The sequence below is a fragment of the Microcaecilia unicolor genome, chromosome 6 (genome assembly GCF_901765095.1).
Source record: "Microcaecilia unicolor chromosome 6, aMicUni1.1, whole genome shotgun sequence".
NCBI classification, from domain to species: domain Eukaryota; kingdom Metazoa; phylum Chordata; class Amphibia; order Gymnophiona; family Siphonopidae; genus Microcaecilia; species Microcaecilia unicolor.
Window position 1 is genome coordinate 3,600,728 of NC_044036.1, and position 17,998 is coordinate 3,618,725.

General features: G+C 45.4%; 1 protein-coding gene across 6 annotated transcripts in view; it reads right to left on the bottom strand.

Moving 5' to 3' along the window:
• SZT2 (SZT2 subunit of KICSTOR complex) overlaps positions 1–17,998 on the bottom strand; it is a 484,798-nt gene that overhangs the window by 65,546 nt on the left and 401,254 nt on the right. For all 6 annotated transcript variants that reach the window (XM_030207429.1, XM_030207428.1, XM_030207430.1 and 3 more), the window contains exons 62-63: positions 12,729–12,822; positions 11,246–11,326 (exon numbers count right to left, since the gene is read on the bottom strand). In XM_030207429.1, the coding sequence (XP_030063289.1) occupies positions 11,246–11,326; positions 12,729–12,822 (175 nt within the window). The remainder of the gene's footprint in view (positions 1–11,245; positions 11,327–12,728; positions 12,823–17,998) is intronic.

The window sequence follows — 17,998 nt, forward strand, 5'->3', positions numbered from 1 at the left end:
AGCAGAGGGAGACTGAGAAAACACTGAACTTTTGACTACTGTATATATACCCTGTGCAGTACACCCAATAGCCAGTATAACCTTAACAAAAGCAGAGAACAAAACACTAACTGTAACTAACAACCCTGTACGTGTTCACTGCCAACTCCCAGAATTCCATACCACCGTTTCCGGCCCTGCAAACCCAGCAGCAGTTGGTTCTTTCCAAATTAGGATTACAATTGTAGCAGAAGCCTTGCTTTCATTCTCTTTGAGCTTAATATTCGTATATCTATATATCACAAGATGTCATCCTTCTTTGATTGACTCCTGAAGAAGGCGTCTGTAGCGCCGAAACACGGCTGTGTTGAGTCGAGTGTATATTTAAATAAAGAGATTGTTCCTATCTACGTCGCCTACTGGTGTTGCTCAAGAGCCTACTCCTCCTACTCCCCCTTTCCTCAGATTCTACTTTTCGTAGGAATTTGTGTACCTCCACCCTTGTGGTGGTTTGGCTTGCTCACTGCCAACTGAGAACCTTCGTTACTATTAAAGGATTCTTTTATATATATGTGTGCTTCCACAGGTGGCCTATCGAGTCACGGTCTCACCTGTCTCAGACTCATACCAAGAGAGAACTGGTAAATGGAGTCTGAAAGTATAAAACAATCAACAGCTGCCAAGAAATCTGAAAAAACCAAGCCGACCTTCTGGCCTACAATACAGACAGGGTGGGTCCGTGACCGGTCTGGAGGGTCTACAGGAAAGAAAATTAGCAGGTAAGGCCTAATTTCACCTTCCTCTGCAACCCTCCAGACCGGTCAAGACGCGTGGGACATACCAAAGCAGTAAGAATCTTATGGGCAGGACCTAAGAAGGCCAGAGGTCAATACTGCTGCACCAAAACGCGCCTCTTCCTTCGCATGTACATCAATCTTATAATGCTTAACAAAAGAATGCAACAAAGACAAAACCGCCGCACGACAAATATCTGACGGTTGGATCATACTATTCTCCGCCCACGAGGCCGCCATTCCCCTAGTGGAATGAGCAGAAAAAACCTTAGGTACCAAACGACCCTTCACCAAATAAGCAGATGCAATCGCCTCCTTCAACCACCTTGCTACAGTCGCCTTAGAAGCCGCTGCGCCCTTTCTAGGCCCACCATGAAGAACAAACAAACGATCCGAAACTCTGAACTCCTGAGTTCTAGACAGATAACAATGCAAAACTCTCTGCACATCCAACTTCGCAAGCCGACGCTGCTCTGCGTCCCCCTTCAAGTCACCCAAAACTGGCAAAGAAATGACCTGATTTACATGAAAGTCAGAAACCACCTTGGGTACAAAGGAAGGCTCCGTCCGCAACGATACCTTTTCCTTGTAAAAAGACAAAAAAGGCTCTCTACAAGACAAAGCATGGAGCTCCGAAACCCTCCGTGCCGAAGTAACAGCAACCAAAAAGACCGCCTTTAAAGAAAGATCCTTGCAAGAGGCTGAAAACAAGGGCTCAAACGGAGGCCTAACCAAAGCATCCAAAACGAGATTTAAATCCCACGGAGGCACCACCTTCTGCTGAGGTGGACGCAGCAACTTAACTCCCTTCAAAAAATGAACCACTTCAGGAATAGAAGCTAATGACTTCCCCTGAACCTTCCCACGAAAACAGGATAAAGCAGCTACCTGCACTTTCAAAGTAGACAAGGCCAGACCCCTGTCCAAACCATCCTGCAAAAATTCCAAGACGTCCGCCACTGGAGAGCGGAAAGACATAACATGACGATCCTCGCACCAGTGCTCAAAGAGTCTCCAGACTCGGACGTACGCCAAGGAAGTGGATTTCCTGCAGGAACTCAACATCGTATCAATGACTCTAGAAGAAAACCCTTTCTTCTTCAACCTGTACCTCTCAAGAGCCAAGCCATAAGAGAGAACCGAGCTGGGTCTGGCATAATTATCGGACCTTGTCACAAGACTACTGATTCCGACAACGGAAGAGACTCCTCCACTGCCAACCGCACTAGATCTCCGTACCATGGCCGGTGCGGCCAGTTTGGAGCTATCAGAATCACCCGGCCAGGGTGACGTTCGATGCGCTGAACTACTCGCCCGACTAACGGCCACGGAGGAAAAACATACAGCAACTCCTGAGGCCAGGGCAACAGAAGAGCATCGAGTCCCTCTGACCGAGGGTCTCTCCGGCGACTGAAAAATCTCTAAACTTGCGCATTGCGGTTCGTTGCCATAAGATCCATCACTGGAAGACCCCAAACCGACACAATGCGCTCGAACACTGATCGATGCAGGGACCACTCCCCGGGGTCTAGAGTATGTCTGCTGAGATAATGCGCATCCACGTTGTCCACTCCTGCCACATGAGCCGCTGAGAGCGCCTGAAGATGCACTTCCGCCCATTGGCACAACTGCGCCGCCTCCTTGACGGTTGACATAAGCGACTGCCGTGGCGTTGTCGCAGAGTACTCTGACTGCCTTGAAGACAAGCCGAGACTGGAAGGCCTGAAGCGCCAATCGAATGGCCCGAGTCTCCAATCGGTTGATGGACCACTGTGCTTCTGACCGCGACCAGCGACCCTGAGCTACCTGGCCGAGACAATGAGCTCACCAACCTTGCAGGCTGGCGTCTGTGACCAGTACCACCCACTGGGGAGACTCCAACGGCATTCCTTTCTGCAGATTGCACGAGTTGAGCCACCACCAGAGACTGAGCCGAGGGATTGTCAACAGCGGCAGACGCATCTCCAACTCCTGCTACAGCGGTGCCCAACAACTGAGAAGAGCTGACTGCAACGGACGCATGTGCGCCCTGGCCCACGGTACTACTTCTATGGTCGCCGCCAACATCCCCAGCACTTGAAGGTAAAACTGTGCCGTCGGTGCCGTCTCCGCAAGAAAACGACGAATCTGAACCTGCAACTTTCGAATCTGTGGCTCCGGCAAGACTACTCGACCGTTCTTTGTGTCGAAGAGAACCCACAGATACTCCAGGGACTGCAACGGAATGAGATAACTCTTGCTGAAGTTCACTACCCAGCCCAGAGACTGTAGGAACTGTACCACTCGAGACGTAGCCACCTCGCTCTCCGCCCTGGACTTGGCCCGAATCAGCCAGTCGTCCAGGTACGGGTGCACCAAAATACCCTGTCTCCGCAAACCCGCCGCCACCACTACCATAACCTTGAAAAAGGTGCGGGGAGCTGTTGCCAGACCGAAGGGCAGGGCATAAAACTGAAAATGCTTCCCCAAGACTGCAAAGCGAAGAAAACGCTGATGAGCCGCACGAATGGGAATGTGAAGATAAGCCTCTGTCAAGTTCAGCAAGGTTAGGAACTCTCCCTTCCGTACCGCGACAATGACAGACCGCAACGTCTCCATGCAAAAAGAGGGAACCTTGAGCGCTGCATTGACTGTCTTCAGATCACACTGAACCCGCAAAAAGGTGGGAAAATGTGGGATACAAATGCAATAAATAAATAAATAAATAAAATTTAAGATAGGACGAAAGGCATCCTCCTTCTTTGGGACCACAAAATAGATCGAATAGCACCCTGAGCGCTGCTGAGCGAGAGGAACAGAAACCACTGCCCCCAGGCTGAGAAGATGACGCAATGTGTCCCGCACTGCTCTTCGCTTGAGCTTCGAATGACAAGGGGACTCCAGAAAACCTTCAGGAGGCGAACTGTCGAACTCCAGAGCATACCTGTCCCGAATCACCTCGAGAACCCACTGATCCGATGTGATCTGGGCCCAGCTCTGGTAAAAAAGACTCAGCCAACTCCCTACACGCACCAGAGCCTGGACCCGCACACCTTCATTGTGAAATTCATCCCGAAGACTGACCTCCCGCGGAAAAGTCACGCCCTCCGCGACGACTCCCTCGAAAGGACTGGGTGCGCTGGAAGAACCGACCTCTGGAAGTCCCACTAGACCTCCCCGGCCTATACCGCCGAGCCTCCCTAAACCGACCTTGAGAGGAAATACCCCTAGCACCCGACTTAGGCCGAAAATCTGGAAGCCGAGGAACCTTGGCATCAGTAAGACCTCGCACTAATTTGTCCAAGTCCTCTCCAAAAAGCATAGAACCCTTGAAGGGAAGAGAACACAACTTAGCCTTAAAGGCCGCATCCGCGACCCAACCTCGCAACCATAGGGCCCTACGCGCCCCCACAATCATAGCCATATTTTTGGCTGACGCACGCAACAAATCATAAAGTGCATCAGACAAAAGGCCGATCCCATCTCCAACTTGGCTAACTCATGAACTCCCGAGGTTCCCACGTCCACCGAATCATCCAGAAGCTTCTCGGACCAGTGGAAACAAGCTCGAGCCACCAGGCCCCCACACACCGAGGCTTGCAGGGCCAGAGCCGACAAATCAAAACTACACTTGAGAAAAGATTCCAACCTCCTATCCTGGGGGTCACAGAGAACGGTTCCGCCGTCTACCGGGATAGCCGTAGCTTTAACAACAGCCGCCACCACAGCATCTACTGTGGGCGCCTTAAAAGAATCTCTATCCTCCTGAGGGAGAGGATAAAGCCTCGCCATTGCCTTAGAGACCTTACACTGTGAATCTGGCGAATCCCATTCCTGAGAAATCATATCCCGTATATCCGCGTTCATGGGAAAGGATCGTGCTTTACGCTGAATGCCCTTCACCAAAGGATCCACCTGTTTAGACTCTCCCATGGCCACCTCCGGTTGGTCAAACTTAAGGGTGGACGAAACCTGATCTATGAGCTCAGCAAGCTCATCCCTGTGGAAAATCCTGACTATGGAGGGGTCCTCTCCAGGCACCAAACAATCCGGAGCCTGAGAGCCTTCAAAGCCCTCAGAGTCATCAACCTCACTAAGCGCTCCGTCCGAGCCTATAGGAGAAAAACACTCCCCGTCCTCTGACCACTCTACACGTGGTCTCTTAGCCAACAAGGGACTAGTCCCCCTCCTCCAACGGAGGGGGACCCGACTTCCAAGCCTGATAAAGGGTCCACACAAATTCAAGGGGAAAACCAACCCCTCCCGGGACCACATTAGGCGCCTTTTGCGGGACAACGGAGGCAACAGGCCCAAAAACCGCTGACTCTGAGGATTGCGCTGGATCCAAAATGGCGGCCGTTCCCGCCGAAACGGGAGCCGCCGCCGCCGGCCCTGCCTGCGCTCCAGCTGACCCAGAAACCGCCAACGCCTCCGCGGTCAACTCGGTGGGAGACAAAACAGACTGCTTAGGTTCGCCGTAAAGGCGACATGAGCCACCCAGCTGCTCAACACCCCGTCGCGAGCACGCGTGACATCGGAGGAGCTTGCCGGCCATAACACCCCTGAGGTAAGAAGCGCTTCTCCGACTCCGCGCCAAGGTACTAAACAGCCCAAAAAGTGCACTGCTCTCCCGTTCCGCCAAGGAACTGAAATCTCCTTTTGTTCCGCTTCAAACAAATAAATGTCTGTACTTAAAGACACAGAACACAATTCTGGCAGCTGATAATTGTGGGGCACTCAAGGCTACAGTACACAGAAAGCAGCCGAGGCACAAAGCTGCCAATACAGAAATAGAGAGCAGCACAGGGGGAGGGACCCAAAAACCGGGTGTAACACCCCAGGGGGGACAACTGGGCCCCACCGGACCCAGGGCCCCAAAGCACTTTTTTTTTTTTTTGTTAAGTTATTATTATTATTTTACACGTACAGGGCAACCAACTAGAAAATTTGGACAGAAACCCACAGATCCCTGTATCCTAATCTCAAAACTACCTCACCAGACCATTGAAGACTGCACAGGCTGTCCTTCTACCTCTGCTGAGACTGAGAAAATACTGGCTATTGGGTGTACTGCACAGGGTATATATACGGTAGTCAAAAGTTCAGTGTTTTCTCAGTCTCCCTCTGCTGGTAGAGGAACATAACCCACGCGTCTTCACCGGTCTGGAGGGTCGCAGAGGAATGGAGTGTTTTCCGACCCTCATCACACAGAACAAGGGGTCTCTTCTACATCCCAACCTCCAGTCTCTGGCTTTCACAGCTTGGATGTTAACGGCCTAGAATTTGGGTCTTTCGGAGGGTGTCTCCCAGGTCTTGCTGGCTTCTAGGAAAGACTCAACTAAGAGGTTCTATTCTTTCAAATGGACGAGGTTTAGGTGTGAGAGCAAGGCCTTAGATACACTTGCTTGCCCTACACAGACCTTACTTGAATACCTTCTACACCTATCAGAGTCTGGTCTCAAGACCAACTCCGTAAGGGTTCATCTTGATGCAATTAGTGCTTATCATCATCATGTAGGTGGTAAGCTCATCTCTAGACAGCCTCTAGTTGTTCGCTTCATGAGAGGTTTGCTTTTTTCAATGCCCCCTGTCAAACCTTCGCCTGTGTCATGGGACCTCAACGTCATTCTCACCCAGTTGATGAAAGTTCCTTTTGAGCCACTGAATTCCTGTCATCTGAAGTACTTGACCTAGAAAGTCATTTTCTTGGTGGCTGTTACTTCAGTTTGTATGGTCAGTGAGCTTCAGGCCTTAGTAGTGGATGCACATTATACTAAGTTTCATCACAACAGAGTGGTCCTCCACACTCACCCTAAGTTCCTGCCGAACGTGGTGTTGGAGTTCCATCTGAACCAGTCGATTGTCTTGCCAACGTTCTTTTCCTGACCTCATACTCATCTTGGTGAAAGAACCTTGCTTACCTTGGATTGCAAGAGCACATTGGCCTACTACATAGAGTGGACCAGGTCCCACAGACAGTCCCACCCAACATTTTATTTCTTTTGATCCCAAAAGGATGGTGTCGCCATTGGAAACACACCATTTCTAATTGGTTGGCAGATTGAATTTCCTTCACTTATGCCCAGGCTGCACTGGCCCTAGAGGTCATGTCACGGCTCACAATGTCAGAGCCATGGCTGCGTCAGTAGCCCGCTTGAAGTCAGCCTCCATTGAAGAAATTTGCAAAGCTGCGACATGGTCTTCAGTCCACACATTCACATCACACTACTGCCTTGAGCAGCATACCCAACGCGACAGTCGGTTCAGGCAGACAGTGTTGCAGAGTCTGTTTGATGTCTATAATCCAACTCCTCCCTCCTAGGCCCGTTTTATTCTATTCCAGGTTGCACTCTCATTCAGATTGTATATAGTTTCAGGTTAATCTGTGTTATGTACTCATCGTTGTGAGTCCCAATTGACCAATGTTTATTGTTTTTGGTGAGCCTGAATGCTAAGAATTCCCCACCTGTGAGAATCTATAAGCCTGCTTGTCCTTGGAGAATGTGAAGATATTTACCTGTAGAAGGTATTCTCCAAGGGCAGCAGTCCTTCCCACCTCCACTTGGAGCTGTCTCCTTTATTATTTTTCCTTTTTTGCTGTTATACTCAACTGAGGTGACCGTACTCACGCATGTGAGGTGAAGTGTGTCTCACACTCCGCAAAGGTCTTCTTATGTTCATCATAAGACCCGGACCGGGCAACGTGGCCTGCGTTACACACTTGTGAGAATATAAGGCCTGCTGTCCTTGGAGAACACCTGCTACAGGTAAGTTTCTTCGCTTTTCTCATGGTCTCTGGCAATGTAGACAAACAGGCTTTTTTTTGTATAGCATTGTTTAATTTCTATTGATAACCTTAAGAGTGGACTAACAAGGCTACCACACCTCTTTAATTATCTGCAATTAGTATTGGGGCACTCACTCATTTTTCCCTTGAGGGGATCATTTTTAATAAGCCTGCTTTTCTGGGTACCCAAGGAGTAAGTGAGCAGATCTATTTAGGCAAATCATATGTAATGGGGAAAATATGCATACTGAACCATAGTTACAACCGTCCCCTCTGACCTTCTGGTACTGGTATGTTGTTGGGAGGCTTTTGGGGCCAGATTCTCTCCAAAAAGGCAAAAAAGAGTTTTCTCTGTATGGGATCCATATTTACAAAAGTTATCCCCCAAGGCCTGCAGACAAGTATTGAATCAGTTACAGGAGGTAAATAAGATTTCTGTTGATACTTACTGAGCTCCCGGGGGTTATAATTGTTCTTGTTTAATGACACTAGTTTGTGATGGTTGGGGATCATAAGAGCAAAGACTGAAGTATTGTTCAAGGGAAGGGGAAGGGCTATGTTCACTTCCATTCAGTTATTTTGTTACTTATGTTTTTTTATAGTTTAATAAAAGGCAGAAAGTTGGTCATGAGGTGGTATGGGAAAGAAAGGGAGGTACTGCAAGAGAAGAAAAGGACCAGGAGGGTTTACATCTACACCCAAATAAATGTTTCTTAGATACAAAGAACAGGCAAACGTGATATAATACTGCAGACTCTACCTTTTGCCAGTAAGGATGCTGAGGCAGGGGGGTCCTGGGAATGGCTCGTGTTAGAGGGATGTGGGAATAAGGGTATATTTGATCACATGTGGTGGGAAGGTGATAAAATCTGAAAATACTGTGATGAGATGGATTCACAGCTACAAATACTAGAGAAGGTCAAAATCTGAAATGATGATGACAGATGTAGGCTGGTCACAAGGGAGGATGAAGAAGTGCCAACACCAAAAGCCACGTTAATTTTTAATCTGCTGCTGACTACTAAAATGGCCCACTGCTTCTAATCTACCCAAAGCGGATGAATGGAGAACAGCGGGAGGTGAATTGATGAGTTGTGACAAACTAACATGGCCTCTTAGGGGAAAAGAAGAGGCACTGTATAAGGCATAGTCCCCTAAAGTCCTGATTTCTTCCCATATGTTCCCATTTATGATTTAAACAACTTCTCTCTCGTATTGATTGGGGGGGGGGGATAGTTGGCATAGATGGATCTAGGAACACAGAACACAAAGTTTTGTTTGGTTGCACGGTTGTATATGGTTTTATTATTTATTACATTTGTACCTTGCGCTTTCCCACACATAGCAGGTTCAATGCGGCTTAGATAGTAAAAAAAAAAAAACAACATAAAGTCCTGTAAGAAGAATATTATAAACTGTAATAAACTTAGTAATAATAGGTTTTAAGAATATATGAATTGGATTGGGAGGGGTATGGTAAACAAGGATGGAGAAGAAAAGATTGGAGGATGAGTATAAGGAGATTGGAAGAAAAGGTCAAGGTATAATTGGTGTTGGAGTCAGAGCAGGAGTAGGGTAGTTGGGCTGCTAGGATTAAGTTGGTCCGTTAGGGTAAGCTTTCTTAAAAAGATGTGTCTTCAACATTTTCCTGAAGGGTAAGTAGTCATTAATTGGTTTGTTCTTGGTTGGGGATGTTGGGATTAGTGGATGGATGTCAGAAAAGATAGCACGGAAAGAACAGATGGGGATTGCAGTAGTGGAAAGGAGGAATCAGTAAGAGTGTAATCTGCAGCTTATTGATTTAAAAAAGATAAATAAAATACATAAAACTGTGAGCTATGTGGTCATGTTAGGGGCCCTCTGTGGACTAAAGCTGTTGTCCCCGTTTGTGCCTACGGGGTCCTTTTACTAAGCTAGCATGTGCTCAGGCATCCTGTGCTAATTTCCTGATCTGTGCGTGCCTGGGGCAGACGATAGGTCTTTATGCACTAATCAGTTAGTGCAGCTACATTACTGTGCATTGATTAGCGCAAGAGGCTTTACTGCCTACAAAACAGATGTCGGTGTGTGTGCTAATTAAAGAAAATGCATACAAAGTTTTAAGTAGATGGTATTACACACCAGACAGGCTAAAGCGAATGTATCCTATGGTATCTAATCGATGCTGGCGGTGTGAAGCAGAAATAGGCAATTTTTTGCATGTCTGGTGGTCGTGTCCTCTTATACAGACTTTTTGGGTGGAAGTTGCTATGCATTTGACACGCCTATTGGACATGCAGTTCCCGGTAGAACCAAAGTGGTGTTTGCTGGGATGGGGAAATAAAAGGGGCCAGAAGTGGCAGAAGCGGCTCAAAAGACTGGGGCTGGCAGCCGCCAAGCTGGAGATAGCAGCCCATTGGAAACAAAGACTGGGCCCTACAATCACAGACTGGACAATGAGAATCAAGAACATTATGGGTCTAGAACAATTGACTGACAAAAGACAAGGCAGATATAAGCCTGATGCGAAAGAATGGTCTCAAATAGAACGACTATGGAGTAGTGAACTACCTGTACAGGTGATTTAGCCAAGATGGAGTAAGTTGGGAGCAGAGGGGGGGGGGGGGGGGGGGGAGTTGATTTGGGTGGGAGGGTGGGTGGGTAGGGAGAGAATTATTTAAAAAAAAAATGATTGTGATTTACAGTTGATGTTGGACTTTAATTGTTTGGAATATCAGAGCAGTCTGTTGGCTGCACTGGCAAGCATTGTATTTTTCCATTATGTTGTGTTCAATAAACATTTTCAAATTAAAAAAAAACAAAACAGATGTTGGTAAGTGCTGAAGTGCTATTACTTTTTATGGCCACATACTAACGAACATTAGCTCCTGGCTATTAAAGCAAAAAAAAGAAAAGAAAATTGACCATTTTACTGCTACGGTAAAAACAGCCTTAGAGCAAAGGCTGCAAGGGTGGACTAAAGACCACTTTATATCGCAGCTTAGTAAAAGTACCCCTAAGTTTGCCCTTTATATTCTAAAACATAAGACAAGCTGGTAAAGTTCTGTGGGGTGGGGGAGACAACACATTTTTTCGATATGTTATGATACTGATAGAAGGAAGTGAGACACAAAGGTGAAGGGGAGGAATATGTAGAAGCTGATGGGGATACAGCGGAATTACTTCACTATTTCTGTCCTGTGTTCACAGAAAACAAACACATCTAGGAATGGAGGTGTGGTAAACCTTCAACAATTATCTGAGGGTATAGAAGGAACTTACTGCAACTTTATCCCATTATGAGGTGGCTTTAAACCCCAGAGACGAGAACAGTCCACCTCAAGCTCACCTCCATAGCTCAGGGACATGTGAGAAATTAGCTGACAGTTTGTCAACAGCAATGTGGAAAATTTCCAGCTATACGTGTAGAGCCCCAGTAACCCCCCCCCCCCCTCCCCACAACTTTAGATCTGTGCATGCCTTGGAATACACACACAAGCAGCATTTTTTTCTGAAGTCACCATTTACATTAGCTTTTTACTAACCCTTCTAAAATCACTCCTATACCTTAAAGAAATACTTCTGAAATATTTACAAAGCAAGACCTCCAGTAAAGCAATCAAAACTCCTAATATTATTGCAAGCCCTGAAATGAAAAGGGATTCTATGCAGCAGCCTATTTTCAAGTATTTTAAAATGAACAAAGCCCCCTTTCCTCCTCTCTCACCTGGAAGGCCAGCTCTATAAGGATGATCCCTCCAGGAAGTGCCCGCTGCAAATGGTACGTGGTAATTGAAGCACCTCCGCTCTGTAAGAAAAGAGACAGCACAGGCTTCTGAAGGACTAGTTGCAGGTTAAATACAGAGACTGGGTCAGCAGACGCTGTGTCTGTCAAAATCACAACAGAAACTATAGAAACACACCACCCAACCCCAAATGCATACGAGACACACCACCCAACTCCAAACACCAAATACACAAGAGGCACACTACCCAGCTCCAAACGTCAAACGCACACGAGACACACTACCCAGCTCCAAACGTCAAACGCACACGAGACATAATAACCAACTCCAAACACACAAGAGACATACTAACCAACCCCAAACGCACACGAGACACACCAACCAACCCCAAACATCAAATGCATATGAGACATACGAACCCCACCAACGCACACGAGACACAGAACCCAACCCCTAACAAACGCACGAGACAGAGAACCCAACTACCAAACGCAAACAAGACATACCAACCAACAACCAACCAACCAACCAACCAGAAACACACACAAGACACACCACCCAACCCCAAACGTATAAGAGACACAGAACCCAACTCCAAACAAACACACGAGACACAACACCCAATCCCAAATGTCAAACACACACGAGACATACCAACAAACCCCAAATGCACACAAGACACAGAACCCAACCCCAAACATCAAATGCACACAAGACACACCACCCCAACCCCAAACACGAGACACACCACCCATCCCCAAACACACACGAGACACACCACCCAACCCCAAATGCACATGAGACACATCACCCAACCCCAAACACGCAAAAAGACATACCATCCAACTACAAACAAAAGCACACAAACACATTACCCAACCCCAAACACGCAAAAAGACATACCACCCAACTACAAACAAAAGCACACAAACACATTACCCAACCCCAAACACGCAAAAAGACATACCACCCAACTACAAACAAAAGCACACAAACACATTACCCAACCCCAAACATCAAACACACACATAACAAACACACACTAGTGGCCAACCAAATTTCAGTTACAGATTCAGTACCAAAACTGGCCCAAAATCTGAGTTTGGGTTTCAGCTGAAAATGGCAGTACATATTAGGCGGAAATTGTCCCCACCACCCCTTTTGGGCCACCCGACCATCTGAAGGCCCTCTCCGGGATTACCTTTAAATGCCCTGATGGTCTAGTGGCCTCTTCCAGGCAACTGCGATCCCCCAGTTGCTCTTGCCCCCACTGTTTCCTCAGTGAGACTTCTGCAGGAGGTCCAAGTGACCATTTTGAGAACAGAACCAGCATAAGCAGGAATTGCTCAAAATGGCTGCTAGGAGATCCCACAGAGGTTTCGCAAGGCTGCCATGGAAAGTTCTGGCAACCATTTTGGTTGAGGAACCCCTACATATGTACAAATATATAGACATGGTACTGACCTTTGGGCTGCCCTCACTCTTCTGCTTGGGGAAGGAAAATGAAGTTCTGCCTTCAGACATCATGGATGCAGCAGCGCGGATACGGCTTGAGATACTGTAAGAACACAAAGAGGAAGCTTTCACCTGTAAAATCTGCAACGGACAAGGTACGGGTATTAAAAAAGGGATTAATTTTGTATCAGTTTGTGTGGGTAAAAATGTAAAGGCATCCATCACCCTTTCTGTGAAAAAACACCCACCAGCTAATAGCTCAACAATCTCTGGCTAGCCCTCTGGAATCACCGGTGGGTCTTTTCTGGTATATTTCTGGGTAGACATTTTGCGAGTCTTGCCTCCTGATGACGCCTATTCATGTAGAGCCCGAGACAATATCTTCATTGGGGACTAAGTTGCTAAAATTGGACTGTATCTCAGTTTGTGAATGGCCAGTTGATTCGCTATATCTTGCTGGAGAATTTACTCAGTCCGAGCACCAATCAACAGCTTGACCACCTGCTGATGTTATACTACTACTACTTAACATTTCTAGAGCGCTACTAGGGTTACGCAGCGCTGTACAATTTAACAAAGAGAGACAGTCCCTGCTCAAAGAGCTTACAATCTAATAGACAAGTGAACGGTCGGTCCGATAGGGGCAGTCTGGATTCACTGAACGGTAAGGGTTAGGTGCCGAACGCAGCATTGAAGAGGTGGGCTTTAAGCAAAGACTTGAAGACGGGCAGGGAGGGGGCTTGGCGTAAGAGTTCAGGAAGGTTGTTCCAAGCATAGTCGTTATAGTCGTACAGCGTTTCTTCGTCGGCGAAAAAGAAGGATTATACTGGAAGACGTCCGATATATTGCTGCTCCTTTTCACCACACAAGCAGAATTGTTGTTTTGTCTTTTATATTTAAATGACTTTGATTTATAGCAGCATGGACTTTTGGGACTGTTTCAATATAAGATAAGTATGGCTATTTCTCAGCTTAGTATTGTCCTATCATTATAAGAGTTTTGATTTTAATGAAAATTTGTACATTTGGTAATGTGCAATAAAGTTGTTTATATCTTGTAAAGTGACTCAAGTTTGTAGCAGTAAAACAATAAAAGAACAATCCCTCTTCTTCTGGATTTCCCTGTGCAAACGTTTGAGTCTATAATTATAGTTTCACTCTATACTGTTAGAAGGAGAAATCTACTACTACTACTTATAATTTCTATAGCACTACTAGACGTACGCAGCGCTGTACACTTGAACATGAAGAGACAGTCCCTGCTCGACAGAGCTTACAATCTAATTAGGACAGACAAACAAGAGATAAGAGAATATTAAGGTGAGGATGATAAAATAAGGGTTCTGAACACGTGAATAAGGGTTAGGAGTTAAAAGCAGCATCAAAAAGGTGGGCTTTTAGCTTAAATTTGAAGACAGCCAGGGATGGAGCTTGACGTACCGGCTCAGGAAGTCTATTCCAGGCATATGGTGCAGCAACATAAAAGGAACGGAGTTTGGAGTTAGCGGTGGAGGAGAAGGGTGCAGATAAGAGAGATTTACCCAGTGAACGGAGGTCCCGGGGAGGAGTGTAGGGAGAGATAAGAGTGGAGAGGTACTGAGGAGCTGCAGAATGAATGCACTTATAGGTCAATAAGAGGAGTTTGAACTGTATGTGGAAATCTGCTGTCCAATGATTAACTAGGGAGACTAAAAATATGGAATTAATTATTGCCAGAGAAAAAGATACAGGGGAGATTTAGTAAAGAGGGAAAGGGAAAGGGGACTTGATATACCGCCTTTCGGAGGGTTTTGCAACTACATTCAAAGCGGTTTACATATATTCAGGTACTTATTTTGTACCAGGGGCAATGGAGGGTTAAGTGATTTGCCCAGAGTCACAAGGAGTAGCAGTGGGAATTAAACTCAGTGCCCCAGGATCAAAGTCCACTGCACTAACCACTAGGCTGCTCCTCCACTCCAGAGCTTTAAGAAACTAGGCTGAGAGGAGGAAATTAACTTAACAGATGCCAAATCTTATTACTTGTGGAAGCTACATCTAACCCTTTATTTTATATTCTTCTTTTCTACTGTTCTTCTCTGAAAAGGGAGGACTGGGAGTAAGTATACCAAACACTTGCAGATCCTGCGGCAAATTTTTCCAACCTCTTGATCCTCGGAGATTTTAATATTCATGTTGATTCTGCTTCACACCCCTGTTCTACTTCTTGTCTGATTTAGGATACTTTAATACACAACAGTTCCTACTCACACACATGATTTGGTCATTACTCACCAACAGTCTTTTGTGAGTTAGTCTTCTGTACGTACCATTCCATTATCTTGGTCAGATCATTACTGTTTGCTTTTTTCAATTCAAACAACATTGCCGCCTTCTTCATCTGATGTAACGGGGTACTGGACTAGACAGCTTCATCATGTTGACTCTTCTTCACTGGTTATCCTTACAGAATTCCTTTCCCACAAATTTTAAACAGCTGTCACTTAATGAACAAGTTCTCACATGGAACTCTTCATTTCGAGATGTCTTAGATCATACTGAACCTCTTAATTTCATAAAAAAGCAGGCCTGTAATCATCAACTTGGTTCTATCATGGCCTCCACTTACGTCAAATGCCAGCTGCAAAGGGCTGAACGTTGACAGCATAAGTATAGATCGAACGAAATGCTTGTACACAATATACTTATCCATCAGTGCTATACTACACAACTTCGTGCTGCAAAGAAAGACTATATCTTGCAACAGATACAGTCAGCATCTAGCTCTTCTAAACAACTTTTTTCCTTTCTTCATAAGCTCACTACCCCTCCAAATGAGACTATCCAGGTTCAGCATCTCACTTCTGATAACCTTAGCTAATCATTTTTCTTCTAAGATTGAGACACTTCAAGCCACATTCCCACCTCTGACTAATCCTTCTTTAATTTCCCTTTACTGCAAGTCCAGTTATCACCTTGGTCATCATTTAACATTTCTTCTTTAGATTCTCTTTTCAAAACGTTGTTACAGTTGAACACCACTTTTTGTTCTCCGGATCCTATCCCTTCCAATTGGCTAAAGTTATCTTCTCTTGAATGGACTCCTTACATACATTCTATTATTGCGCAAAGTTTGGCCACTGGAACGGTTCCATCTATTCTTAAGATGGCTGCAAACCACCTAATCTTGAAGACGACAAATCTGGACCCATTGCAAGCAAAATATTACCAGCCAGTTTCAAATCTTCATTTTCCTTCCAAGATTTAATCGGTTGTTTTCTCTCAACTCCAATCGCATATAGAATTGGTTAATGCTTTACATCTATGCCAGTCATGTTCAGTACAGAAACTGTCATAACCGCACTCCTAAGCGAACTCCACAATCATCTGGAAAGTGGCCAGATTGCTTTAATAGTGTCACTTGATCTATCGTCCACATTTGATTTAATCAATCAATCACAGTCTTCTACTTCAATGCCTAGCCTCATCGGGTATTTCAGGAACAGTGTTAAATTGGTTTTCCTCCTTTCTACAGCAACATACACTCTTGGTGAGAAAGTCATCTTTTCTGTCCTGTTCTTCCACAGGGTTCGATTCTTTCCCCACTACTCTTCCTTTGGCGCTACTAATAAAGTCTCATTGCATTAGTGCCTATTCTTATGCAGATGATTTTTTTATTTGTGTGTTATACTAAAGCACAATCCATTAATCTACGACTACTTCAGAACTGCCTACACCAAGTAGCATTTTGGTTGGAAGATCACCGCCTTGTATTGAATCTAGAAAAACCAGTGGCTTGATGGATCACCAGGTCAATGTCTCCCCCTTCTCATAGCTTTTCTGTTTGTTAGGCAAATCACCCCCATTACTCCTTTCAAGTACCTGGGAATTATAGATTCAGCCCTCTCTTTTTCCCCACAAAGTTCACAGATGCTAAAAACAAGATTTTATTTTTTTGCGGAAGCTGAGAGCAATCCGTAATGTAGTTGTTACAGACTCTCTTGGTACTTTATTTTATACCTACATTTATTAATGGAATGATTATTATAATGTCATTTATGCAGTTACCATTAAACTTAATCTTAAATGTTTACAAATACTTCAAAATATTGAAGTAAAAAATCTTTGTAAGGCCAACTGCTATAATCAAGTTATATCTCTTTTCAGGCATACATTGGTTTACGATTGACTTTAGAATAAATTTTAAAATTCAAAGGCCCCCTTGTATGCCTTTCTTATTATGTTCTTGGGATATTTTCGTTGTGCAAACCTCCTTGACATCTGCTTAGCATTATGTTGGAATAGCTGAGTATTGGAACATAGTCGTTTTACCCTTAAAAACTGACCAATGGGGATACTTTCCCTAAGGGCTTTCGGACGCTAACTCGAAAAATGGAGTAGGGAGTTCCGATCAGTATCTTTTCTATGCATTGATGTCTCTATGTGACCCTCTTTGTAAACAATGGATAAATCTAAAAAATGTATTATTTATCTGCCTCCATACTGAACGTTTGGGATTTGACTTTTTTTGTGGGGAAGGGGATTAGAGGGGTGCGAGAGGTTGAGACTGGACAGGGTTCATTCAATTTACACAATAAAGTTACGATGAGGGAAATGCACAGACAGCTGGATATACCAAGCATCTATTTCAAATGTTGATATCTATGCTGGGCAGGTCGCCTGATATTTACAAAGCTCTGATCCATAAGGTCTCTTACGCTCGCATCCCTGCCTGTTGCTAGCGTATTCCTTGGCGAGGGCTCTCCATTCTTCCCAGTTTTGTCTACTGGTAGTGTCCTCGCCTTATCAGGTTCATTTTGTTTCTATTAGCTGCGGCATTTTTAATGCATTTGGAGACCTCCTTTGCTAAGTTTAAGGTGGACTCATTTATTTACAGAAGCATTCGGATGATTTTATTTGCTACTACTACTACTTAGCATTTCTAAAGCGCTACTAGGGTTACGCAGCGCTGTACAAGTTTAAACATGGGGAAGGACAGTCTCTGCTCAAGAGAGGTTACAATCTAAAGGTAACAAACTATGTAGTCAGTGTAGGTATCATGAATGGGGAAGGTGGTTAGGCACCAAAAGCAAGAGAGAAGAGATGGGCCTTGAGTAAGGACTTGAAAATGGGCAGGGAGGGCGCATGGCGTATGGGCTCGGGAAGTCGGTTCCAGGCATAAGGTGATGCGAGGCAGAAGGGGCGGAGTCTGGAGTTAGCGGTGGTGGAGAAGGGTACAGATAGGAGTGATTTGTCCTGAGAGTGGAGGTTATGGGTGGGAACATACGGGGAGAGGAGGG